The 26764-nt window shown below is 39.1% G+C and overlaps 1 protein-coding gene across 6 annotated transcripts in view; it reads left to right on the top strand.

Annotated features, from left to right (window-relative positions):
* The window catches only part of DLG5 (discs large MAGUK scaffold protein 5), a 183338-nt gene that overhangs the window by 129732 nt on the left and 26842 nt on the right, over positions 1–26764 (top strand). For 3 of the 6 annotated variants that reach the window (XR_013636069.1, XM_073353222.2, XM_073353223.2), the window contains exons 8-21: positions 3878–4108; positions 7425–7609; positions 8202–8327; positions 9406–9538; positions 10218–10345; positions 11814–11989; positions 12452–12555; positions 13553–13645; positions 14639–15658; positions 19340–19478; positions 21810–21954; positions 23358–23479; positions 24666–24755; positions 26192–26360. Coding sequence is in view for 5 of the 6 variants with exons in the window: in XM_073353222.2 (XP_073209323.1) it covers positions 3878–4108; positions 7425–7609; positions 8202–8327; positions 9406–9538; positions 10218–10345; positions 11814–11989; positions 12452–12555; positions 13553–13645; positions 14639–15658; positions 19340–19478; positions 21810–21954; positions 23358–23479; positions 24666–24755; positions 26192–26360 (2861 nt within the window). In the remaining variant the exon portion in view is untranslated. The remainder of the gene's footprint in view (positions 1–3877; positions 4109–7424; positions 7610–8201; positions 8328–9405; positions 9539–10217; positions 10346–11813; positions 11990–12451; positions 12556–13552; positions 13646–14638; positions 15659–19339; positions 19479–21809; positions 21955–23357; positions 23480–24665; positions 24756–26191; positions 26361–26764) is intronic. The other 3 variants (XM_073353227.2, XM_073353225.2, XM_073353224.2) reach the window with 2 other exon arrangements.

The following is a 26764-nucleotide window of genomic DNA, read 5'->3' as shown; positions in this document are numbered from 1 at the left end:
AGGCTATGTAGCCAACACTCAAACAACCAAGTTAAAAAAACTTTGGCCTAACAGTTGAACTTGGTAGGTGCTAGCTGTCTGGAACCTAAATCAATAAGGCCTGGTCTACACTTAAAAACAAATAAAATAAATAATTGACCTAGCTATGTCACTCAGCTGTGAAAATGTTTGCACCCTGAGCACCATAGTTAGGTCAACCTAACCCCAGTGTGGATATGGCGAGGTAAATAGAAGGATTCTTCCGTTGACCACTGCCACTCAGAGAGGTGGATTAACTACATTGATAGAAAAACCCCTTCCATTGATATGGGAAGGGTCCGTATTATGGCTCTACAGAGGCAGAGCTGCAGCGCCATAGACATAGCTAAAAGGTGGGGTTTTCAGAAGCTCTCAGTGTTGGCCTAACTCCGATCCCATTGAAGACAATCGTAGTTTTACCATTAACTTCAGTGATAGCAGGGTAAAGGTAACTTCTGTAAATCTCACCCAAAGTTGACTGAACACTCATAATTTGTTTTAACAATCCACACAGTTCCTACAGCAATTTGCATGGGTGCTTATTAAGCATAAGATTAAAAAATAAAACAAATAAGCATTCCCGGAGAGTTAGCTCACAATCTTGAAAGCACTTGGATGAGTAGTTGAATAGGGACAGGAAGAAGGACATAATCCTGATGAACAAGATGCTAGTTGCTGACATATTTTTTTAAAATAAAATGTTATGAATTTTTTTTTAAGGTCAGATAGAATTTCTGTGTCTGTATAGTGAGGCTGCTGCCGTAGCTTTTGCTTGAACAACTCTTTTAATTATATAAATCAGGGGTTCTCAAACTGGGGGTCTGGACCCCTCGGGGTCACGAGGATATTACATGGGAGGCCGTGAGCTGTCAACCTCCACCCCAAACCCCGCTTTGTCTCCAGCATTTATTATAATGTTAAATAAATTAAAAACTATTTTTTATATATGGGGGAGGGGGATTGCACTCAGAGTCTTGCTATGTGAAAGGAGTCACCAGTAAAAAAAAAAGTTTCAGAACCACTAATATAAATTAACATTACTGTGCTGGCACTTCAGTTTTTCTTTATAATTATGGGGATATTCTGCCTCTGAGCAGGGTGTTCCTTTGTTATGTAATGCTGACCATCTGAACTTGTATTTATCTAGTTCTGACTGGATCTAGTACCTGGGCAGGAATTTGAGAGGGATATACAGGTGGTTTATTGATCAAGTGACACTTCCGCTTGGAGTACCATGCATGAGAATCCCACGTAAACGGGATTATCCTTTCAACGAGTTTGACTATATCTCGTACTACAATTGCTTCCTATTGTGTGTAGCTCCACCTAGTGATATGTTGCTGTTATGACGGTCATGTTATTATGGTCATAGCTATTTGTCTAAAACAGCACTGCATCAATTTAAGCTGTTTTAAATGTTCATCCTAGTACATCTGTGTATAGTGATGCAGTTTTTGTGCTATTCTAAAATGTAAAAGCTATCAAAGCTAGGGTTTTTTTAAATAATTTTAGCTTTTAAAGATTAATGAGCCATGAACTCTCAGACCTAGTGCTACTCCCTAGTTTCTAAATCTTCATGGGGTCCTGCTTGCTCAAACACAAATGGATTAAACCATATCCAGACACTTCTGAAATCTATGGCGCACACAGGTGATAGAACAAATCAAAAGTAGGAAAATGGAATTAAGCTTTCTTACTGCGGACAATTTCAGGCAAGAGTCCAATGATTTAAGCTATACACAGAGCTTTCGATAAGGGATTTTTGTCTGTTATTGCAGGCTCAGGTAGCCTGCCATACCATTTTACTTTTAGGATGGGGGTGCACAAGCAACTACCTGGGTATATAATATTTTATCTCAGCAATTCAGTTGGCTCTTTCCTTTGGCGAACAAGTTGTATTCACTCTTGTATCTTACAGGGCTCTTCATCACAAATGTATTCACATTTGAAAACTTCCTACAACAGAGAGAATTTTTATCACAGATGCAAAGAGCAGTTCACTTTCTGCCTGGGAACTATCTACATTCTCCATCTGATATATAACAATGAAACAGTGTAATTTGAGTTTTACATACCTGTAGGCAGAAGCAAATTGAGCAAGAAAGAGCAATACTTGCCTAATCATTATTAGCACTGTCCCACGCTAAAAGTTGTAGCAGTACCTTTTGTAAATAATAGCTGCAATATGGCAGTTCTTGTTTACCAAGAGAATAGTATAAACTCTTCAGCTGGGATTTGGGACTGAAGTCCCACAGTTTGTTTTTTTTTTTTTGTATTTACAGCATCCATTTCTGTTTGCTAAAGAGAAGAGAATTCTCTGGTGATCCATGTTAGCAATCTTCCCTGCCACACTGTAGTCTCTGTTTTCACCTACTTATATCCAGAAGTCTTGCTTTCCCAGCATTGTGTGGAATTTAACACTTCCACCGTATTCAGCCATCATGCTGGTGCCATGCAGAATGATTCTTCAGACCAGAGTGCTGCATTTTCTATCGGGAATTGTTTTGATGGGCATCAGATGATATTTGGTCTTGTACTGTCAGGTTGCTGTTCCATCTAAACCACATAAAACAAATAAAGCGGAGAGAAGGCCGTACTCTTGGTTAGAGAGAGGAGATGTCTGTTCTAAATCAGCCAGTTGCTTTATTTTATGTCCGCTTGAGCACCTCTGAGAAAACTATGGCAATGCCTAATTTTTCCAAAGGTTTTTAAAGTATGATTTTCTAATATTTAAAAGCCTTGTCAGGAATTATTCCTCTGCCACAGTGCTTTGTTGGCCTTTTGGCTCTGCTGAACACCGATGAAGCTTTATTACTTCTATATCACCTTTATCCAAGGATCTCAAAACACTTTCTGCAGAGGAATTATTCAAGCCAGGCGACAAACTGATGTGGTGGGCCTGATTTTTTTCCCCGAGGTTCTAAACAACCCCAGCTCCCACTGAAGTCAGCTCCTCAGAAAATCAGGACAAGTGGTTTGTTCGGGGTCACACAGACTGCATGAGTGCTGGGAATAGAACCCAGGAGCCCTGTGCAAGTCTCCTGCTCCAACTACAAGACAGAAATCTCTGGTATAATATAACAGCAGAATTGTTTTTAAGACCTTAACAGTTCTATTTAAAGTCTCCTAAGAATAACTTTGTCTTCATGGTGTTGCACAGGCCCATGAAATAGTATGTTCACACCTCGCAGGTGACTGGTATGCTACACTCGACATAATGTATTGTTCACAGTATTATGGCGCGTCATATTCTTATCTTACAATTGTAACATTTCACATGTACACACAATTGGTGCCTCACGCTGTAAGATTCTCAAGTCCCTTTAAAACGTCTGTGAAGCTTCAGGGCACTCATTCACTTAGGTTGGAAAATATTCTCTCAGCCATGCAATAATGAAGGAAATTGCTTTGAAATAACACGAAAGGGAAAGGTTTGTGCTCACATTGTGCAAAGGAGAGCTGTATAGTACTATGTAATTACAACATTGAAAAAATATGTTTAAAATATGTAATATGATTGTTTTGTGTTAAATCTGAGTGGCTGTCCAGGACTCCTGAGGACTTGCAACAAATGTACTCTCTCCAGGTTTCTCAGAGCCATGAGTGTTCTTAGATTATGTGCTTCATTATTCAGACAGCAGGGTGTTTAAAGGTGGTGGCATGGCAGTTTTAACACTTTGCTGAATGTTGTTAGCTATTCTTTCTCTGTATTTAATATGGGGACAGAGCTGTACAATTCTCCATTTTGCAGAATGTTCGTTATATACCCCCAGTTTTTAAGGTGTCAATGTGTATTCAACTGGAAAGAAGAAATATTGCTCTGTACCTAACACCTTGCAAACAATGGGTCTCGTTGTAGGAGCTAAACTCAGCTCTAGTGGAAAGAGATCGAGCAATTTGTGAGAGGAATGAGTTGCTGGAAAAGTACTGTCATGAAGTGAAGGACAAGGCTGAGGCCCAGAAGGAACTTGATCAAGCTTGCAAGGATATAGAGACAGTGAAGGAAGAAAGAGATGTTGCCAGGAAAGAGAGAACAGAAGCTATCATCCAGAGAGACCATCTGCTAAGGGAATATTACCAAGCTCGTCAGGTACTGGCTGTCTTTGTAGATGGCTTTTTCTTTTTAGGTCAAAGAGCGTAAATGCCATTCGGCATGCTTGTAAAAGACGTGGTATAAATTTATTATTTTTTTTTAATTTCAATGAAGAATGCTTCATATGCATGCGTGCATGCACTCCTTAAGAGGGGGAGTGACTAGCTACTTCTTTAAAATAAATCAATCAGTCACAGTGTTTAAGTTTTCATTTATAAAGGGTTAATAGATGGTTTTAATATATGGTTAACAGATTGTTATAGCCCAATATTTCAGCAGGTTACAGTAGTAGTGTGGCTGGAACATCGCCCCCTTGTGGATGTTCCAGGACACCATTTGAGGCAGGCTCCATCAGCTAGTTTTCCCATCAGTCTTATTCCATTTCTGGGTAGGATTGAGCGGCTCAAACCCCAAAATGTTCAATAACAAAAAAAAAAAAAAAAAAGTCCCCAAACACTAGGCTGTCCCACAATCTTCTGGTGGGAAGAGGGGTAGAGAGGCGCATCCCTGCCCTTTCCTTTGGGCTTGGTTCCTCCACTAGTGTCTTATTTGAGTGTTGTTCACTCCTTGGGGTCTGGCTGTTTGCCTGTCAGCCCTGAACTGAGCCAGGTGGTCGTCTTTTATTCTCCCTCCTGTCTTGGCATTGTCTGTAGCAGGGTAGGGCTAGGTGGATCCAAAGGCACTCCTTAACCCCTTCTTTGCTGATATGGATCATCTCAGTCACTTAAAACAATCTGTAATACCTTCTGCTGGCGTGCTCGTATATATCTGTTACATAGCTACCTTATGTCTGTAACATGCTTATTATGTGTGCCAACAATTTAAACCTTTATAAAGCAATTTATAAATGAAACAATATGAAGTGTGACGAAAAAGATTGTTCTGCATAAATTCTTTACATTCAATCACACTAAGATATACATATCATTAAAGGGGATAGATGGAGCACATCAAGCTGTGGCTGTTAGTAATGATTATACAGAAGAGCTAAAATATTCTTGCAGTGTTGCATGTTTGTAGATCTATTGTATGTAATATATTACATACATAATTATACTGTAATGTAGTAATATGTAAAATCCTACATTATCCCTGCTTCTCATTCTTGAGAAAGAGCTATAGGATTTACAGTAATATTTATATTAGAGAAGATCCTTCAGAAGGGTTTTTCTGTGTGTGAGAGAGGCATATTTTCATTTATCTAATTTCATTATAGTATCAATCCTTGATCATAACAGACTTTTTTTTTCACCACAAAAACTCCCCCATCTTCAGCTTTCTATGCCATGTATATTTGTCAATCTTGAAGTAGCATCCGAGTGAGCAATAAAACTCGGAATTCAACTGGACTGTGCAGAACCATTTTATTTTCATTTGGCTATCATATCTCCAACTCTGGTTGTGCAGAAAGCTTTCCTCCATCTCCCCACATCAAAAGCCACTGATATGGGGAGACCTTGGTTTGACTTGCAGCCTTCTTCAAAGAATCAGCATGAGTTTGGGAGTACCTCATGTAGGCAGGACCTGCAGTACCCGTCACTCAGCACTGTGCCCCCACGTCCCAGATAGGTAAAGAGATGCATTTGATGGACTCCAAAGGAGGAGCCCTACAAAATCCTCTGCTGAATGAGAGATGGCTGTGACAACGGATTTTAAGAATCTGTACAGCAGGGGAGATTTAGAGTATGTCTTCACTACCCGCCAGATCGGCGGGCAGTGATCGATCCAGCATGAACTGGTTTATCGCATCTAGTCTAGACACAATAAATCGACCCCTGAGTGCTCTCCCGTCAACTCCTGTACTCCAGCGCTGTGAGAGGCGCAGGCAGAGTCGATGGGGGAGCAGCAGCAGTTGACTCACCGCAGTGAAGACACCACGGTAAGTCGATCTAAGTACGTTGACTTTAGCTACGGTATTCACATAGCTGAAGTCAATGTAGATTGATTCCCCCCCCACCCTCCAAGTGTATACCAGGACACAGAGAAGGAACTGTAGGGCTCCAACACAAGATCCTCAAGAGTAGTGAAATGTGACTTCTTAGGATCTACCTTTGTTTTATGAAGGGGAGTGGAGGATCCTGAACAAGCAGAGTGGAGATCTCTGTGATATAATCACTGATGGATACATGGTACATAGGGTCAAATCTCACTTGTTGTGGGTTGATTTGAGGGTTTTGAGGGATGAGGTGGGGGGTGGGGTAGAAGAGCGGGAAAGGACAGCACAATGACAATGTGTGGGACAGCACAATGAAAGGAAAGATGTGAATTTTTGTGGCTTCTGTTAGTTGTCATGAATTAGTATTACACTTTTTGGAGTGGTGGGTTGGAATGTGGCTGGGGGTTTTAAGCATGAATGGCTACAATTAAAACCATTTGGGGAGGCATACAACCCTAAAAGTATGGTGTCCTGGGTATATTGACTCTCCTAGCATTGGTAGGACCCCTCTACATGTATTTAGACCCTGTTCCTGCAAACACACAGTTGCTTAACTTTACTCAAGAGAGTGGTCCCTTTGAGTTCATCAGGACTACTCACATATGTCAAGTTAAGCTCACTTGTAACTATCTGCAAGATTAGGGCTTGAATGTGGTTGTGTTAAAATAAGCTTGTTTCTCTTGTGTGCACACATGGAAGTGTTCTCTCTAAGTCAGCATTGTCTTTGTCATTATTTTCTTCGGTGTTCGAAATCTGCAATAGTGGAGAGGTGCGGATTTTTTTTTTTAAAGGAGAAATAAAATCTTTTCTGAAATGTTGAATTAAAACAAAAACTGCTTGGCGATCCATTATTCTCCTTTGGAGATTGGGGATTGTGAATCATAAGGGTAGGTGTACTGTAAATCAGTACGACTGATGTTTTTACTGCCTGTCACAGGATCAGTCGTAGACACTAAAACAGCCAGTCTGTGCCATGATTGTTCACTGTGTTTATCTTGTTTCTAGCTGTCCTTAGATATCTTCCGTCTGTGTGCTAAAACAGGTCAATGAATCAGCAAGGTGTCACTGAAATATGAAGTGTATATTGATTTTGCTCTAAGATGAAGAATCTTCTACCATAGATCACAGTCCTATGAGTTTTTGACTGGTCTCTGTTCCTATTGACTAAAATACTTGGAGCCAACCCTGAACCCTTTACACAGGCAAAGTTCCCACAGATTTTGGGATTCCCACTGAATGCTAGTTTAGTTTGTGGAAGGATTTCAGGACCGAGCCCTTCATATAACAAACCTGCAGTTCGGGTTACAAAACCTAGTGTGCATACTTATTCTATGAATTGTACATAAAATAAATATTTCTATATATTTGAACTCATAGATACAAGATTCTGCTACATTGGACATAGAAAGAGCTAACAAAGAAATTGAAATGCTTCGGAAGCAATATGAGGCCATGTCACAGGAGCTAAAGGAATCCGTCCAGGAAGCAGAAGTAGCCAAATGTCGGAGAGATTGGGCCTTTCAAGAACGGGACAAGATAGTTGCGGAAAGAGAGAGCATACGGTAAATATGTTAGATGACATGCTAGTGCTCTTCATAATCTCAATGGCTAAATGGCAATGGTGTTCTTGTTGTGCAGCTGACTCTTTCAGAGTTTGACGGTTTTTAATAGCACATCTTAACTTATTTGAGGCAATGCATGATTTTATCACAGTGTACTTAAGTAATAGGAGGGATACCCCGTTTTAACTTGGTAGGGTCTTCCAAGACATCCCTCTTAACTACCTACCCCTTCATCACCATACTAACTTCTCTCTGGTAAACCTCCCTCCAGAGCCCATCAGCACAGCAGTTGGAGTGGTAACAAGATACCTCTTTCTCCACACATAGTAGCCAACTCTGTAGTACCCATGGTCTAAAAAAGCAAGGGACCTGAAGCCTGATTTCAGAGGATCTAGTCATCATCTTACTGTCTTTAAAACACCTAATACCTCTTTTGTTCTAGATAAACACGAAGTACAAAAGTGGAATTTCTAACGGAAGGATTTTGTAGTGGTTAAAGGACAAGACTGGGTATAAGGATTCAGGGTTCTTTAAGTTAGTAAATGTAAATTGCAGCTTTAAAGTTTTACGTGAACATCTGTTATTTTCAAAGGACTTTGTGTGACAACTTGAGGAGAGAGCGAGACAGAGCTGTGAGTGACTTGGCAGAGGCTCTTCGCAATCTCGATGACATGAGAAAGCAAAAAAATGATGCTGTGCGTGAACTGAAGGAACTAAAGTATGTTATAAAATGATTTCATTGCATAGAATGCTTTTTATACTAGAAACCTTTAATTAACAGACTCTTCAGGCCTGTCTACTTAAGCGAAGTCTGCATCCGTGTTACTAAGATAACACTAGTACACAAACCCCTTAGTGTAGATGCACTGCCCCAACACAAAACAGGGCTCGTTCTGGTTCAGCTAACTTCGGTAACTTACTCAGCTTAAACCGTAATCAAAAGCTCTATTGCAGTTTGAGGTTTAAGAAACTATATTAGTTCTAATGCTTTTAAAAAAGCTATTCAGTTAGAAAAAGAGAAAATTTCAAGTGAACATCTACTGGTGAGATAGATTTCAAAATTATTACTATGTGCCCCCCCTTATCATAACCCTTTGCCTGCAATATACCCATCATTTCCGTTAAGATTAAAATGGATCTTAAACACCTATTGTACACAACAGGATTCATGTGTAGATGAATTTATAGATTGACAAAGGGCAAAAGGAGCTGGTTGGTTCGTCACGTTACCCTCCAGGAAATAAGAAAATAGAAAATCTCCATTCTGATTAGACTGTTCAGTCAGAAGTGTAATATGTTCTGAGCATGTCTACATACTAAATGTGTCTGTTGAAATTCACTGAAGCGACTCTTTCACTGCAGTCAGGCTTTCACAGAAGCTTTGTTCATTACATCCAGATTCTCACTGAATTATAAATGAGAGGAGAAAACATGCATCACATTTTTCAGAGTGGTGTAGGAGATCTTATCTTCAGTACGAAATCACATCCACTTCTCCCCTGGTATTAGGAGCAGCTTATCTGGGGGGAGAAATCTACTGCTATATTTCTTGAGAGGCATTTTCTATATGTTCATGTATGGAACTTGTTTGTAAGTTTCCTTCAGTTAATGTAAGAGAAGATAATTACAATATGAAGGAAATGAAGTTTTTAAAACTGAGTTCAGGTTTCTACTTACTGAGTAGAGATTGCATTGATAAATTAGAGAAGGAACTGTGAAGAACATAATCTCATTCATTCATTTCTTTACAAGAGAGCTGCTGAATCACCTATAAACACATGTCTTTCATTCCATAGAGAGAAGATGGAGAACCAGTTGGAAAAGGAAGCCAGGTTTCGGCAGTTGATAGCCCACAGTTCTCATGATTCAGCCATAGACACTGATTCTCTGGAATGGGAAACAGAAGTGGTGGAGTTTGAAAAAGACAGAGTAAGCCCAAGATAGATTGAAGACTTTAGTGTTTTATATGAATGAATTGCTTCATGTTTCATCATTACATCCCTTGTACAATGGGTTATAAAAATAATGCTGTTTGTTGAATATGTATTTTTAAACCTTATTAATTTTAATCGTGGTTACATACCATAAAGTGCAGTATCTACAACAAATATCATACCAGTCAGATATGAAAAGCTAACACATTTAAGGCACGATAGACCATTATCAAAATAGACCATTGTTCCAGGAAATCTATCCCTCTTGTGGAGTACAAACCATAGATAACTTTGCCATCTTATGTTGTAAACCACACAACTGTTATATAAAAATAACCTTTATATAAAAATGGGGGGTGTGGGTGTGTGTTTGCTTGTAAATATCTAAATAAATAAACAAAAAATATATGTAATATTTTTTAAAACAAGGAGATTAATTCCTAACACTAATGGTAAATAAGACCATGAACAAGGTTGTATTAATACATTTAATACCTGGGGGAGGAACTGAAATCTGTGTATATTAATTTATACATCTGAGATATTGTTAAAGCATCAAAGATATAAAATAAGGGCATAGTAAAAGCACTCAGTTTACAATTTCTATGTACATACAAATGCAAATTAGTTTGAATTCCAGTTGAATCACTTGTATCATTAACAATGTTTATTAGGAGGACATGGACTTGAAAGCACTTGGTTTTGATGTGGCAGAAGGTGTGAATGAACCATACCTCCCTGGAGACTGTGGGATTTTTGTCACCAAAGTAGACAAAGGAAGTATTGCAGATGGTCGATTAAGGTACAGTGTTAACTGGTAAATCATTTGCATGCCATGTGGAAACACTTTTATTTTAATTTGCTTTGGTTATAAAAGGGAAAAAAAATCAAAATATTATGGATGGTTGGTCACCTCTTCATACTTTAAATGGGTTCTGTTTTAGCTCCCTAATAACTTAGGCTTGGAAAATTTGGTTTGATCTGAAAATTGCCATAAGGTGTCTGCAAAGCATTATGGAAATCTAGCTATTCTTGATTTACAGGTCATTTAAAAAAAAAATCCCAATTTGCAATGTTGACATTTGTCTGTTGCTGCTTTGTCTGCCTCCAACACTTAACCTGTTTCTGTCGCTTCAAACTTTCCATATACTTAGATCTTCTTGAGAATTTGTGGGTAAGCTATAGTTGGGGAGGGGGGGAAAGATTATGGATAGTTTGTGACCCAGTCCTGATGCCAAAGTGTCAATTCAAGTTTTTTGCCTCTTACTTAAGTGGAAGTAGAATCATGGATTATGCAAGCATCTGGCTCTCTCTTGGTTGGTTAAGCTCACGGAAAATTGTGTTGTCTGTAACACAAAGCTAGAAGAGACCTTCCTTTTGCATAAGTGGTAGAGGCTTGTGTTTTGAAGCAGTAGAACCAGAGCTATTGTCCAGGCTCTGCAGATGTGTGTAGGGTTTATTATGGAAAGAAGCCTCTCCATAGTTAAAGTTGCAGCACCAGACCTATTATAAGGCTGGTTTCACCTGCCTTGTAACTCATGTTTTCAGATTTTTATAGTTGAGGTCTCAATAAAAGCTGGAACGTACTGTGACGTTTTTGTTTAACTTAAGGGAATACTCTCTGATATTAAAGGGCTCCCATTTGAAATTTTTTGCAAGTGTCTAATGAAATGCTATGTCTGCCCAACAAAATTACATCAGAATACTTGAAAGATAGGTAGATTTTGAGATTGGCTCATGCACAAGACAGTTTTCAAGAACAATGAAATATTTGCGGTAACAGAGGAAAGGCAAATTTAAGTGGCTTGCCAAAATCTGTGGTAGAGCCCTGACTATTGAGATAATAACCATGAGTTACTCACTTTACAAGAGTACCTACCTCTTATGAATATTGCTTGAAATATCTGTGTTTAGTTAGGCCAGCTCTAACATGGAGCTAATAATGCTTAATGTACCTGCGCAGCAGTTCCACTCAGCACATTTTTAGATACGAGGTGTCCAAGGATCAGTAACTTGACTAGGAGATGCTGAGGGCTAGTGGAGTAAGCAATGGCGGTGGAACAGGAAGACCTGGGTCTTACTCAATGTCAGTAAGAGATGCTGGGAAACATCATCCTTTTTCAGAATTTGAGACTGTTAGACAATTGAGGGTGACATATCAAGGTTGTGCTAGTGGTATTATGGTCCTTTTAATTAATTATTGCATATTTGCAATGTGCAGCAAAGTATTGTTATAACATGGACTTCCTTGCCTTTGTTTTAACTGCCAGAGTGAATGATTGGTTGCTGAAAATAAATGATGTGGATCTCGCTAATAAGGATAAGAAGCAAGTTATAAAAGCTGTACTTAATGGAGGAGGAGTTATTAATATGGTGGTTCGAAGAAGGAAGTCCTTAGGCGGGAAAGTGATAACACCTCTGCACATCAATCTTGCTGGGCATAAAGGTAATTATTTACATTTGAATGCTCAGGGCAAGCTATTAGTCCACTCGCTTGAATTGTTATGACTTCCTAGATAAGGGTTCTCATTAGCTGTTTTTTAACTGAACAAGTAGTAGTGACTTAAGGATAGATTTCTTGCATGAATACTGCTAATGTATCATTTCTCACCTCTAGTTTGTCCTCTATAAGGAAGTTTATAGGAGTTCAGCTGAATAAGCTTGCAAATCCCTACAATCTTTTTCTCCACTAGAAAGTGCTTGTAAGTCTATATTAAATTTTGGGTTATCTGTAACCCTTTTCCCATTGTATTTGTGTGTGTTTTTTTTAAACGTTATTACAAGTTAAGCTAATTTATTTCCAACTGCATTTTTATTACATGTGCTTCTTTTTCATGCAGGTAAGTCAGATACGTGCTAAATTATTTGAACTGCAGGAATGAACTTGTTTTATCTTTATGGATTTCAGATAGTGGAATTAGTTTAGAGAATGGAGTATTTGCTGCTGCTGTTGTGCCCGGTAGCCCTGCTGCCAAAGATGGGTCCCTTGCTGTGGGAGATAGAATAATTGCCGTAAGTCTAAAGAACAAATAGTATGAAAAAATAAATTTCCTTTTCTTTAAAACCTTTTTATTTGACTCATTTTACCACGTTTTCCTCTGTTTTAAATTTAATGATCTAATGAATAAACATGTTGGTGTTTGTAGGTTGGGTGAGTAATAGAAAATACGGTCCACGTTTAGTAGTTTCATTGGTGAAGTTTTGAAAGTATGGTTGCAGTAACTCATCCTTCAGACCTATTGTGGACAATCTCACTGCCTTCCCTTTTCACAGTAAACGATAGGTAAGACGACTTAATACAAGGACTGCAGTTCAAGGAATCTTCTTTAGACCTCCATTAGAGTTTAGAAATAGAAATGATCTGGGATGACCTTATGCCTATTCTTCCTTTAAAAGTGGACCTATGTCTCCATTCCATTTCTGGATGTGTTGATTAAACTACAAGTGCTCCTGCAATTTGCAAAATCCCATGAAGGCCTGTCTTTACCTTCAGACTTCCTCTGAACTTAAGAAGACTCTCCCTCTGATATACCTGCTCTTCCAGAACCAAGTTAAAGAAACTGGTTAGATTCTTGTCTCCTCCAGGATGCTACTTATCTCTTCTGGGAACTGCTGGCGGTCTGTGATCTGCTGAATAATATCTTTAAAAATAGTTACCTATTTTATTCAGAGGAACAGATCTCAGGGAGGGTAGATTCATGCAAATATATAAAGATAAATAGAGGTGTATGCAGTGGAGAAATCGTACATTAAATGTCAGCTCTAGTGAATTAGGAAGTCTGTAATTATAGTTCTGGTTAGAGCAAATCTCTCGTGTCTGAAAAAGACACATTCCCCTGATATGCAAAAAATAATCCAATTTACCAGGATACTGACATTTTCCTTTCTGCTTCAGTTTTTTTGTTTTTTTTGTTGGTGTAACCACCATTCGCCTGTCTCATAGAAGGTAAACTAAGACAATTGAATGCTGCTAGGTTTGTTTTGCTAATTTCCCCTTGTTTTTATGCAGATTAATGGCATTGCACTAGATAATAAATCACTGACTGAATGTGAAGCTTTGCTACGAAACTGTAGGGATTCCCTTACCCTCTCATTGATGAAGGTGAGTGTGGGGACAGGAAAGGAGGAAGTGAAGAAAAAGCTGCGAGTTTTTTTTCAGTTGATACATATTTTTGTAATTGTAAAGGGCAGAAGAGCACATTCATAAAATGAATACTGTAATGTGGAAACTCAGCTAAATGAAATGGCTTTGCCCTAGGTAGTAGTGGTTGGTCCCTGTGAAATTCAGTGGTTGCTCTCAGTTCAGTTCCCAGCAGATTGCTGTTCACATAAAAAAAAATAAACCTATCAACCGAACTGGTAATATAGCCCCCGCATTAGCATCAGCTGCAGGAAGTTTGCATGCACATGGAAACTGAACTGTCCTCTTGCCCCCAGAAAGGGTCCCCTCTGGGTCAGGACTGAGGGTCACTGGTGGGAAAGCAGACTCTGCCCCTGATAATGAATAAACAGAAGCCTTCATTCTGAAGGGCTGTCAGTAGAGAAACATTTATATTTCATACTGTGGTTGTTCCTAGAAACCCCAAATGAGGTTAGGGGCCGATTATGCTAGGTGTGCCACATACACACTGTAAGAGTCCCTGCCCCAGAGAGCTGACAGGCTAAATAGACAGGACAGACAAAAGGTGGGAGGGGAAAACAGAGACAATAAAGGTGACTTGCCTGGTGTCATTCAGCATGGTGGTAGAATCAGAACCAGAATCCAGATCTCTGGACTTATCCACTACACCATGCTGCCTCTGTGAAAGTATTTTTAAAAGAATGAGAAGGTTTGTTTTATCGATCGTCATTCAATCTGATTTTCTGTACCAGCAATCTGTGAAATTTTGTTAAACTGCCCCATGGTCTCCCCACCCACCCACATGCTGTCCGTCGTTTTCCCCAGAATATGGGCTTATTCCTTTATGTTCATCTTCATGTTACAGTCTCTGTGTAAATTGGGAGCTTGGGGGGGAGGAGAGGGAGGTGAGGCTGTCATGTGCAAAACCCAAGTTTGCCACAGTCTTGAGTTGATTAAATATTTTTCTCCTCCTAGGTTTTTCCTCAGAGCTCATCATGGAGTGGTCAGAACATATTTGAAAACCTGAAGGATTCAGAGAAAATATCGAACTGCAGGGTTCATACATCAGAGATACAAGTTCAGAATAAAAGAAACTTGAAACACAACAGTTCAACACAGACAGACATTTTCAGTCCAGACATCCTGGATGGCAAGAAGGACCAGAGCGACCAGGGGAGTGGTTCGTTCTGTGATCACAAGCCCCTTTCCAGCCGTGCTTTACGGGCAGACTCTCGCAGGAATGCTGTGCACAGCTACCACAGTAATTCAGAACACAGTCTTAGCTCCTTCAGTCCAGACACATATGGGGAACGAGGCTATGGACTGCTTGACTTGGACCGCAGGAGGCTGCCGTTTGAGCCCACGGTAGCCGACTGCATCATGGTTGAGACCACGCTAGACAAAGGTCATGGAGCTAAGCATAGTGGTGGTACGTGGCCTAAAGTGATGGTCAATATTTCAACAGCAGAAACTGAGAAGTTCTCTGTGTACAAAAAGCCAAAACAAAGGAAGTCCATCTTCGACCCTGACACTTTCAAAAGACCACAGACTCCTCCCAAAATGGACTATCTCTCCCCTAATCAGTTGTCAGCGCATTCACCTCAGCCCTCAAAAGCTGAAGTGGCTTCAACTCCTCCAACCCCTCCCAAGAGAAGTGACTCTATTAAATTTAAACATAAACAGCAGACGAGTTCTGCATCAGACTCTACTGTAATGACTGGATCCCCGCCTACCAGCCCAGCTACTGCCCAGCCCCCAGTGTCCTTAGCACTTAAGCAGGACTCAGATACTCACAAGGGGCGCAGCAGGAACGCTGGGCATTATTACAGGGAGGAGGGGATCGACTGCACTCATCTATCTTCAAGAAAATCTTGTGAAGATGACATTGGCTTTCAAAGAGTTGAAGAGCCAGAGATAAAAAGACCAAGACCAAAATCAGCACCTGCTTTGAGACATAAACTGACCCCTGTGCCCATTCCTAATCCTTCACTTCAGGTAGAAATTAAACATACGGAAGCACCAAAGCAGGGATGCTGGCCATTATTTTCAGAAGTGACTCAAGTTTGGGTGCCCAACTTGACTAACTTCAGAGGGGCATGATTTTCAGAGGATGGATACTCAGCACATTCTGAAAATCAGGGCCCTTCAGGGTGTCTCAGATTGGGTGCCCAAAATTGATAGTAATGAAAATATCGGCCCCTGACACCTTCATTAAAATTCTTTTGTGTCTTGAATTACAAAAGTAATTCTCAGAGTTACAGTATCAAAAAGGCACTGATGGTTACGAAGAGGGATAACAGTGTCTCGCTTGATGAACGTTGCGTGGTGTTTACGCTCTTTAGTGCCAGATGTTCTCAGTAATAATTCTAGGTTTTCTAGTGTATGTTGACTGAAAAATTGAATTATGATGAAGGTCAAGTTTATAAAGGTATTTAGGTGACCAAAGATGCAGATAAGCGACTAGTGGGATTCACAAAAGCAATTGAAAGTCAATGTGAGTTGGGCTCTTGAATTACGTTGGTGTTTTGTAAATCTCACTAGGTGCCTATCTACATCTTTAGGTGCCTAAATACCTTCGTAAACATGGTCTGAAGTTGATAGTGGTTAAAGTGCAGTTGTACTCTGTAAATGTTGACAGTATTTATTAGGAGGATATGGACCTGAAAACACTTGGTTTTGCTGTGGCAGAAGGCATGAATGAAAAATCCCTCCATGGAGATACTGGGAAATTTGTTACCAAAGTAGACAAAAGAAGGATTGCAGGTGGTTGATTAAGGTCGATAGAATGTTAACTGGGAGATAAAGTAAAAATGGCTGCAGAGTTAGTGTTCCCAAGGCCTACATATCAGTGGGTCACATTTTCCCTCCGTTACATATGAACAGCCCCACTGTCTTCAGTGGGTTTGCAAAGATGTAACTGAGAGCAGGCAATGGAGTAGAAGGTATAAGTGAGAACAGGATTTGGGGCCTGATTCTGCAAGGTGATCGGTATGAGAGCTGGTGGGAAAACTTTCATTAAAATTTTTCTCAATGAAAATTTAGCAATTTCTGCCAGTTTTGCTTCCTTCTGCTCCTACTTTGACTTCAGTGGGAGTTCGGTATTGGGCCTTTAATTAAACATTCTATCTGAACCAGAATAGAATCCAGCTAACTCTGCAGTGCTGACAGCATTAAAAAAGTAATAACAGCTTACTGTTGTAACTGAAGTCAGCAGATCATTACTGAATAAGCACAGGAAGCATATGTGGCCTATAAGAATGTGCCATTTTCAAAACAGAATTGCAGTGTAAGAGACTAATATATAGGCTCCTGCTGCCTTTTGGCACATACCCAACAAAATATAAGCAAACCATTCCACATTTGAGTGCAAAGAATTTGCTTTGAATAGAATGTCAAGTTGATCCATGTGCACTGTTACTCGTATGCTTATTCTTTGAACGGTAGTCATCAGTCACCATAAGCGCAGCACATTTATATTGTCCTTAACGTCTAGACAAATGTTGCCTGTCATCTTTATGCTAATACAAGAAATTTGAAGGGCTCTCATTTGTGACATGGGCATTTTCTGGATAGAAAGCCAATATCTTTGTTACCAATTAAGATAGGAACAGGTGAACCTTATCAGGATATGTCAGGGTTGGTCATTAATACTTTCCAATGGGTCTTGGAGTTACAATATAGATATAGATCTATAGTTTCTGCACCCCCAACAAATATTTTTCAGATAATGAAAACACCGCATAATTTTGCAACTTACTCATTTGCAACCTTAAAGAACATGTTGAATGAGTAATGCCCATGTCAGAGAGTTTCAGGCTTGGAGATGCAAGAGTGCACACATTTCTCTCTGGAATGTTTTGTAAATTGAGCTGTGAGGTTCAGAGCAGGGTTTAAAATAGGGTTTGTGTAGTGTCTTTTAAAAAGAATGGCATTCACACCAGTGCCTTTTATGCACTGTCATAGCTAAAATAATTGCAGGGGCTGTACTTAAGCTAAAATTGGGCTGTTTGAGGAGGGTTAGTGGTGGAAAATGAAGATATTTAAAATACAAAAAATTACATTGAAGTTACAAATTTATACACTTAACATAAGAAATGAAAATGTTCTGGTTTTCATAGTAATGCTAATAATAGCGGTATTGTAGAGGATGTTTTTCTGTTCTGATGGCTAGATTGGAAATTGAACTAGGTAGCTGTGCAGATGCTGTGTGCCTGCTACCTCCCCACAAGTGGGCAGAGCCTTGGAACCCATCAGCTGGTAAACGCCAAGGAGCAAGGGAGGCATTGTGAGCAAAGGAGTGCCACCAAGAACAATGTCTTCTGGAGCTACTCTTAGGTTGAGGCTGGTGCAGGCTATGAACTACCCCTTACTCTGGTTGAAAGACAGAGTCTTGCCCTACATGTAAATGTGAATCTATTAATGTTAAATTTGTGTAAAAAATATACAGGGTGTGCAATGTGGCACAGTTTATGGGTATATTTATTTGTCATGCTTTTTATTGTGGAATGTGCCCAGGTATCAAGGTGATTGAGTGTAACAGAGAATTTAATAAGACAGAGAAGAAAAAAAAAAAGAGAGAGAGAGAGATGAACAAATGGCTTTTCTCATGGTTGGGTAACAATCATGTCTGCTGCTGATGCAGCAAGGAGGGCATGGCAGTAGGAATGTGTGCCTGTGTGTGTGGTTACATCTCTCTCACTATGTAACACAACTTTCCTGTCACATGAAGAAATATGAGTAGCCTTTAGTGATTCATATTCTGTATCTTATGTTTTTAATGTGGTGGCTTTTATGCTGTACTGTTTTTTATCTTGAAAATAGTATTGTGAGGGCTTGCAGCTGTCTAAAGTTACTGGCATTCTTGGCTAATGAAATCTCAGTGCACATCCGATTTCCTCACTCACCCACGCCTGTTCACTCTTTGTTAAAGCAGACAATGTAGAAATGTGTATCTACAGCCCAAACCGGCTCTTTCAGCTGGCCTGTTAAAGCAGCCAGGAAAGAAGTTGCTCCATCTGCACCGGAAAGCTGAGACTGAGCGCTACACCTTCAGGCCCAGCAGCCAGTCTTGCTTTAGGCAGCCATGTGCTCTGATGGCTGGGGAAAAGAAACAAGTGTAGAATTTGTTTTTAAACATCTGTTTTTGGAGGGGTTTATTGTTGAAACCGTGTGGGACCAACGGATTTTAAGAAAGAATTTGAATAGGGGGGCAGATGTTTTGCACGCCTGAAGAGGGAGTGAGTTCCAATGTAGGCCTCGATTAAGCAAGGTAATTTGCCAGGTGCATAACTTTTAAGCGTCTGAGCAAGCCCCTTGAAGTCACTGGGCCTGTTGACATGCTCGGAGTTACACACATGCCAAAATACCTTGCTGAATCAGGGCCGTAAAGGGGGAAGAAGGCATGAGGAGGACAGAGAGTCCACAAGAGGGACTGGAGGGCCATAGGTAATGGATTGGGAGAGTCCTATGGGAGAGAATGAGAGCTGAGATGTAGGCAGAGAGGAGCTTGAAGATGAAGACAACATGAAAGAACAGTGAAGAATAATGAAGGAGGGGGGTGATATCAGCGAAGTGGTGGGATCAAAGCATAATAATCAACCAGCAAGTTATTTTTGTATTAGTTTATACAAAGCTTTCTGGATTAGTTGCAGATTGAATTCTGCACTTTGCTTACAGGTACAGAAATACACTCCAGCCAGTGAAGAGCATCTCTCTCCGGAGCTCCAGGAGTGGGCCCCATATTCACCAAAACGTTCCACTAGGCACAGCGATGGTTTTGTGTCTTCCTCCTTGTACACTGGAGCCATGTCGGCAGGTTAGTGATGATGACCTGGATGGTAATGTCGGTAATGTCATGGTGATAATTTTTCCTCATTTTTAATGTTCTGACAACAAGCTAGACGTACTTGTTTTGTGCTCAAAGCAGAATTCTGTTTGTAGATGTGAAGGCCAAAAGTGACCATTATGATTGTCACGCTGTCTGGAGTGGTTCATGACCATGAGTGCCAACCTCAGGGCAGACTGTCGAAAAGCAGGTTAAAGCGGCAAAGAGTCCTGTGGCACCTTATAGACTAACAGACATATTGGAGCATAAACTTTCGTGGGTGAATACCCACTTCGTCGGATGCATGCAGTGGAAATTTCCAGAGGCAGGTATAAATATGCGAGCAAGAATCACGTTAGGGATAACGAGGTTAGCTCAATCAGTGAGGGCCTAAAAAGCAGGTTAGACACTTTGGTGTCTAAATTAGTGGTATGTTCTTTAATTAGATTTCACCAGTCCAGTAACAAATGTGAACTCCTAAAGCACTATAACAGTCTTACCATGGAGTCACAGACAATCTCTTGGGCATTCCTGTCTGTCTTGCCATTCCGTTAAGCTGCACTTCATTGTGGTGGGTGCTATACACCAAATATCACAAAAGATTCAAGTTGCACTGTTCAGACCTAACCAGAGACCTGGGGGTTTATTTTAAGAGAACTCATGAATTTAGAGACTCAGAAAGGTTATTCATGCTTCACAAGGATCTCGGAAAAGGTCTTCATGCTAAGTGGAGAGGCAGCGTAGTCTCATGGATACGGCGCTGGAGTGGGCATTTAATAGAACTGGATTCTAATCCTGTCACTGCCACTAACTTGCTGTATAGCTTTGAGCAAGTCACTTTCTGTGCCCCTTTCACCTCCCACCCTTTGTTCTGACAAATTATACTGTAAGGTCTTCAAGGCTCTTATTTGCCTAGCCCATGGGGGCCTCTGGGTGCAATTTTAATATAAATACTGTCTGCCTTCTCCAATCAGATGGAAACTGCTCATCCGAGAGGTTTACTTTAATTACGAAAAAAGCAGTGTGAGATGACTGTGTGAAATCAATGGCAAAAATGAGCGTTTTCTTGCAGGAAATGTTAGAAAGCAGCTATTTGAGTTTCATTGCCTACCTTTTTAACAAACAACAATAACAAAAACCACACTGTAGAATTGATGTAGAGGTACTGGCTGATGTGGTGACCAGCAGGAGCATCTCGCTGGCCATTGGTAGTTAGAAATATCTCCCCAGTGTCTTTCAAAATACTGGTTTAGTATGGTTTGCATTTGAACTGGCATAGAGGATCTCTGAGAAAAAAATGTATCAATATGTATTTGCCTGAGTTTAGTGAGCCAGGGTCTGAGGTATGTCCATTCAGCAATTCTCAAAGCCAAGGTCCAGCTCAAATAGGTGTGAAGTTTAATTTGAATATTGTTTACAGTTCTTGTTAGTGCCTCTTTGGTTATCATCCTGATGGTCACTGAATTACTGGCTGATAGCAGAAAACTCATTCAATCTCTGTGCCTCAAGTTACCCACCTGTAAATGAGGATATTATTTAATCAATATTAGTAAAACAGAGTTCTTTATCCCTATTGCATCTCTCATGCAAAGTATTATAAAATGTAATGATAAAACTATTATTAATTAATAACTGTGACTTTATTGGAAAGTATTTTCACTAAAAAAGCCCTTTCCTTATTTTTATATAATAGTGCCCTTAATTTTATAACAAAGCTCATCAAAGTATATCTGACGGTAAATATTCATTCTTTGTCTTGCAAAATGTTTCTGCAACTGTGAAATACGATACCAAAACTTCTGTTGAACAACATTTTGTCTGATAGTAAAGTATGAGTTTACTTTCAATAAAAATCCTAAATATTGAGATTCACATATAAATATCAGTTTCACAGAGTTGTGAATTGTTATCGTCTAAGGTCATAGGACACTATAGAAGTTGGAAGTGCACAAGCCCACCGAAGAGGAAAAAGAACAATTGTAGCTGCGATCAATTTTTTGTGTGCCACACTAAAATTGGACCTCTAGCTAATTATTATTCAGCTAAAAGTATAGAATTATTTCAGTTACATGTTTGACACTATCATGACTTTGAGAAGGGAGAGGACATCTTTTTAGTGGGCAAGTAGATTTTGTTCAATAAAACAGTCTGAATAATGGTTTGAGCCTTGGAGCTAGGTATTCAGCTTCCCACTTTACTACGGATTTGCATAAATGTTACAGGCAAATGACTTTATCCCAGCATCTTGAGTATGCCTAGAATATTTTTGTGAATTTAACTAGGAAAAACTCATACCATATATTTTTGTCCACTTTAAAATAGGTACTGTACCAAGAAGTTTAGCACCATGTCCTGCAGTAACTGCTGTCCTGAGAAATCCAGTTTATACTGCTTGGAGCCACAGAGTTCACACCAACAATTGCCCATCTGTTGCCAGCCAAATCTGCCATCAGCACCTGCATCCCAGGTATATATTCAGAACTTCACAACCTTAGATCTTTAATTTATTTATAAATAAAATCAATCAGAGAAAGCTGCTTCCTGCTGTGCACTTTGGTCCCCACAGAGGAGAACACTATACTAGTGCAGCATAATGTAAAATAATAGTTCTGTTGCACCTTTTATCTGAAAATCTCAAAGCACTTTACAAACATTATGTAAAGGCAGTGACTTCTTCCTATGTAATGTTACTATGGGCTTCCCTGAGAGAGCCCTGCAACTTTGGCTTGAACATTTTTGCCTGAAAATGATTTACTTTGAAAGTAAAGGAGGAAGTGACTGCAAAGACTGTAGAAAATTCAGCTGGCTCTTCAAGTTAAAGGTAATTAAAAACTTACCCTGATCAGAAACGTTTACTGATGTTTTGTTGTCTCCCACTGGCTCAACTCTTTGATCCATTTGGAATTTCCATAGTTAAATGGCTTTGTAAATTTGAACCCTACCTATGTTTGAAGACAACAAATTATAATTGAGCAAAGTTATTAACCGTTATTGTGGATTTTTTGGGCCCAACTCTGCTCTCGTTGGCAAAGTCAGAGATCAAACCCAATTCCTGTTTCTCTACTTTAATTATTAAACCAACACCTTATTCATGGTTAGGTTATATTAGTATATATTTTGCAAATATTTAAAATTGTACCCTTAAGCTTACTAGAAGAAGAGTGAATTTATCATGAAGTACATATTCTGTAGAAAGCATAGGGAGCTGAATTAAAGCCCACAGAAATTACTTCTGTTGAACTGAGAGTCAGTGCACTGTCTGTATAAGAATCTGATATATGAACACTGAACTCTGACTTTCAACTCAGTAATAATCTATTAGCATATTTCATGAAGAGGAGATATGTTTCTCATAATATACATAACTCAGTCTCAAGAACAATTTTTGGAGATTGCAGTCTATGTGGTGTACAGTAATATGCTAGGTAGCTGATACTCACATTGGCAAACATTTATTCAGTGTTATGTCAGGAAGTCCTAGGTATGTATTGTCTGGGACTGGCTTGTACAAATGTCTTCTCAAAACAAAATGTTTTCTCTGGGACTGAATAATAAAGTATCTTTATTGTGCTTCAATATGCTTCTTATGGAATACTTTGTAGAATATAGCTGTCTATGACTCAGCGATTTTAAGGATGTATTGCAGTGAAGTTAATGGATTAAATTGCTGTCCAAATAAGTATGAGAGAATTAAAGCAAAGTAGCAATGGCACTGAGCTACAATGTACGGCTGTAGATACACTTTTCAGGTAGTCTTTCACTGCTCGGCGGGGTTGGGTTTCTTCCTGTTCCTCTGGTTGGCTGGGGTAATGTTCGTTTTGAAGGGTGTGTTTTTTGAAGACACTATAACCTACTTTGTTTTTGATGCAGTGCTCAGCACCAAGGTCGCCTGAGTTTGGACCTAAGTCACAAACACTCCAGTGATTATTCTGAAAACTCACGGACGAGAGCATCACATGGTTCAAATTCATTACCATCCAGTGCAAGACTTGGTAATTAGCATTTCAAATTTGTTCATGCAAAGTACTCTGTTTACATCTAAGACAAAGCAGAGAAAATTCCACCCCACTCAAAGCGTCCGTCATAGCTGTCAGAACCTTAAGGGTCCATTGTTTTTCCTTGTTTCAAGTTTCTAGCTCTTACAATTTAAGCTTCCATTCTCCTCACTGAGAAGATTTCAGTGAAACTCCTTTTACAACCTGTCTGCCTCTCCTCAGTATGTCACAGTGGTGCAAGACACTTCTTTCAGCTGTTGCTGTATGGAAGGCAATTGTGTGGTGACTGTTGTCAGCAGCTAGAAGGATTTCACAAATATAATTTTGAGATTCGGAGGTGAGATGGGAAGAGAGAAAGGAGGTAGCTCCAGAAGGAAGGCATAGATATTACCACTGATCAAATACTTGTGTAGGGCTTACCTAACAAAGTATTACATTGTGGAAAGACAACAGAGTGTATTAAATTGTTTTATGTCCACCTTAGACAGTTCTGATATTTACATTTGTGTCTGTATCTATTCCAGCAAAAATAAAATATATGCATACTTCATGGCAATAGTCTTTAACATTACATAGACCTTTTAATTCTGAAATATTTTAAACTGTATAAACAAGAATCTCATGATCCATCACTGAAATACAACTACTTCTCTGGCAGAACATGGCAGCTGTTTAGCAGTACAACAAAAAACTACATGTCCGTTTAGGACAGGAAGTGAAATCTCTTATCCATTGAAACTAGTGTAGGTAATTGGAATACACCTGAATTCTTTCAAAATGTGCCAGTGGAAGTTCAATGACCACAGATGATCAGGACCTGTCTTACATCTCAGTCATGTAAATTGGCCAAAAAATATTTTAAAGAGTTCTTTGGTGCCCAAATAAGTATTAGATAGGTCAGTCATTTTGTAGTACCCAGTAATGGTGCATTTTAAGCAATGCCATAGCTGTACTAGCTGTTTGAACTAGGAAGTTTGCCAGCCATGAAAATGGTATTATAAAGGGTTTTTTTTTTTTTTTTTTTTTTTTTTTTGGTAATGCCTTGATTCTGATAGGAGAACTGGACTCTTGCCCCTACATAGAGACCATTTAGCTTGTCTTTGAAGAATGAGAACCTAAATATGTTTTATCCGTTCGCATTTACATATGTCATAAATTGTGACATTTTCTTGTTATAAAATAGGTTCTTCCAGCAACTTGCAGTACAGGACGGAAAGAATTAAGATCCCTTTAACCCCAAGGTATCCGAGATCCATCCTGGGCTCTGACAGGGGTAAAGTCTTCTATTCTTAACTTTTTATTTGTTGCCAACCCAAAATTCATGAGACAGGTCCCCAAAAGAGAGTTTTAAAAATTATCGGATTTTAAAATTATTTTTTCAAGGATTTTCTCATAACTACAAGGAGTAGAAAGTTCCTTTTAACTTTTCCAAATGAAAGCACTTGATTCCAGGAGCTGGAGCTTCTTGGAAAACATCAATTATCACAAGTCTCCTGATAAAATAGTGTGTGTCAACACAGCACTCTGTAAGAGTTCTAGTCCCATATGAAGTCATTTCCTAATTTTATAATAGCGGTGAAATGACTCCATAAAAGGTGTATGCATAATTTTGTTCGCTCTAAAACACTGTATTCTTTGGCAAATTGAAGTCTTTCTAAACGAGACATGAATTTACAATTTAAAGGATTTTACATATTAATATTTTGCTTACATAAAGCATTCTTCATCAGAGGACTTAAACATTTTACAAATTTATTGAATTATTAGAAATATATAGAACTGTTCAAATTATTTTCAGGAAACAATTTATTCTTTTCATTTAGCCCTTTTTTTCTGTTAATGAACTGTACAGCAGAACAGATTTTAATTCTTCAGAGAATATTTTACACAAGTAGAACTCAGCCTGTAAATTGCTTGAAAGTTCTTGACTGCCATTATTGCTTTGAGTATTTTGTATCTATAATTAAATATTAAAGATGCTTTAATTGGACATATATAGGTCATGTGTTATGTTACTGTACCCTGACTGAAGGAACATAAGTCTTATAAACAAGTTTCTTTTGTGATTACTAACTTCAAATTTACTTTCTGCAACATTCCATGGTGCAGCAAACGATTGATTTGAACTTTTCTGCTGGTCAGCTTGTTCAGTCAAATATTCCTGGGGAGAAAAAATAGTCAAAGCAAATTTTATTTAAAACTGTAGATGTTCACAAATAATTTTTTTCACTATTTGACCTGTAGGTTATGTGCATGGACTTGTGCTGCTTACGCTCTGTTGTTGTTTTGAAACGTTTCATAAGGCATTCTGTAGCCAGAACCCAGGAGAGTGGATAAAGATCCTTTGAGACTATCCCTAACATTCAGATCTTTATTTCATTTTTACCTCGATTTTCTTTATTTCATTATGATGTCAGGACTTTCCATTACTCAAGTGCATTTATATATTCAGTTGAAGGAGCTTGCCTGTGACAGGTTCTCACTGTTATAGTTTCAAGCCAGTGCTCTCAAGTTCTAGAGCAGGAAAATCAACTCACATTTGAAAGGATATTGCATGTGTAAATATCTTCTCATGTTTATGTAAACTATGTATCACATTTGTATTGTGGGTGTGTATGTCTTTTAATGTCTCTTCAGATTCCTCCATTGCAAGACGTTTACAATAAGCACTACATACAAAAAGTGAATCCCTTTCTTGTATTATTACAGGTTCACTGTCACATTCTGAATGTAGCAGTCCTAGCCTGATAACCCCTCCACAGTCACCACTGAACCTGGAAACATCATCTTTTGCCAGCAGCCAGTCACAGAACTCCCTTTCTACGTTACCTAGGATTTCTGTTAGCCCAGTATCAACTGGAGAGCGTAGAAAAGATAGGTAAGGTGATAGTTGTCATCTTTCATACAAATATACCTGAGATCATCTTGTTTGATAGAGTGAAGAAATGTAAACAATTGGCTGTGCAAAAATCAGGAGTATATTATACGTGTTGAGGTGTACTTTAAGTACTGTTACTTTTTTTTATTATTATTATGTATGTGTTGTGAAAAGCTTGTGTAACATACTCTTCCTTCAGAAGTTTTAGGGTAGCGGTACAGCTTCCAGAAACAAAATGAAGACCCTAAAAGAAGTTTGTGGTTAATAGTAAACTTTTTAATGTGACTGGCCACCAGGCCTAACTCTCATTTGTATTTGCTGTGATTTGGCAGGATTCAATCCAAGCAGATCTCTTCAACAAGGTTAAAATTCAGGACGCTGGCCCTGATCCTGCAAACATGTTT

This window comes from Lepidochelys kempii, chromosome 7, assembly GCF_965140285.1.
Source record: "Lepidochelys kempii isolate rLepKem1 chromosome 7, rLepKem1.hap1, whole genome shotgun sequence".
Taxonomy (NCBI): domain Eukaryota; kingdom Metazoa; phylum Chordata; order Testudines; family Cheloniidae; genus Lepidochelys; species Lepidochelys kempii.
Note: the sequence above shows the minus strand (reverse complement) of the source record. Positions and strands in the feature narration are given on the sequence as shown.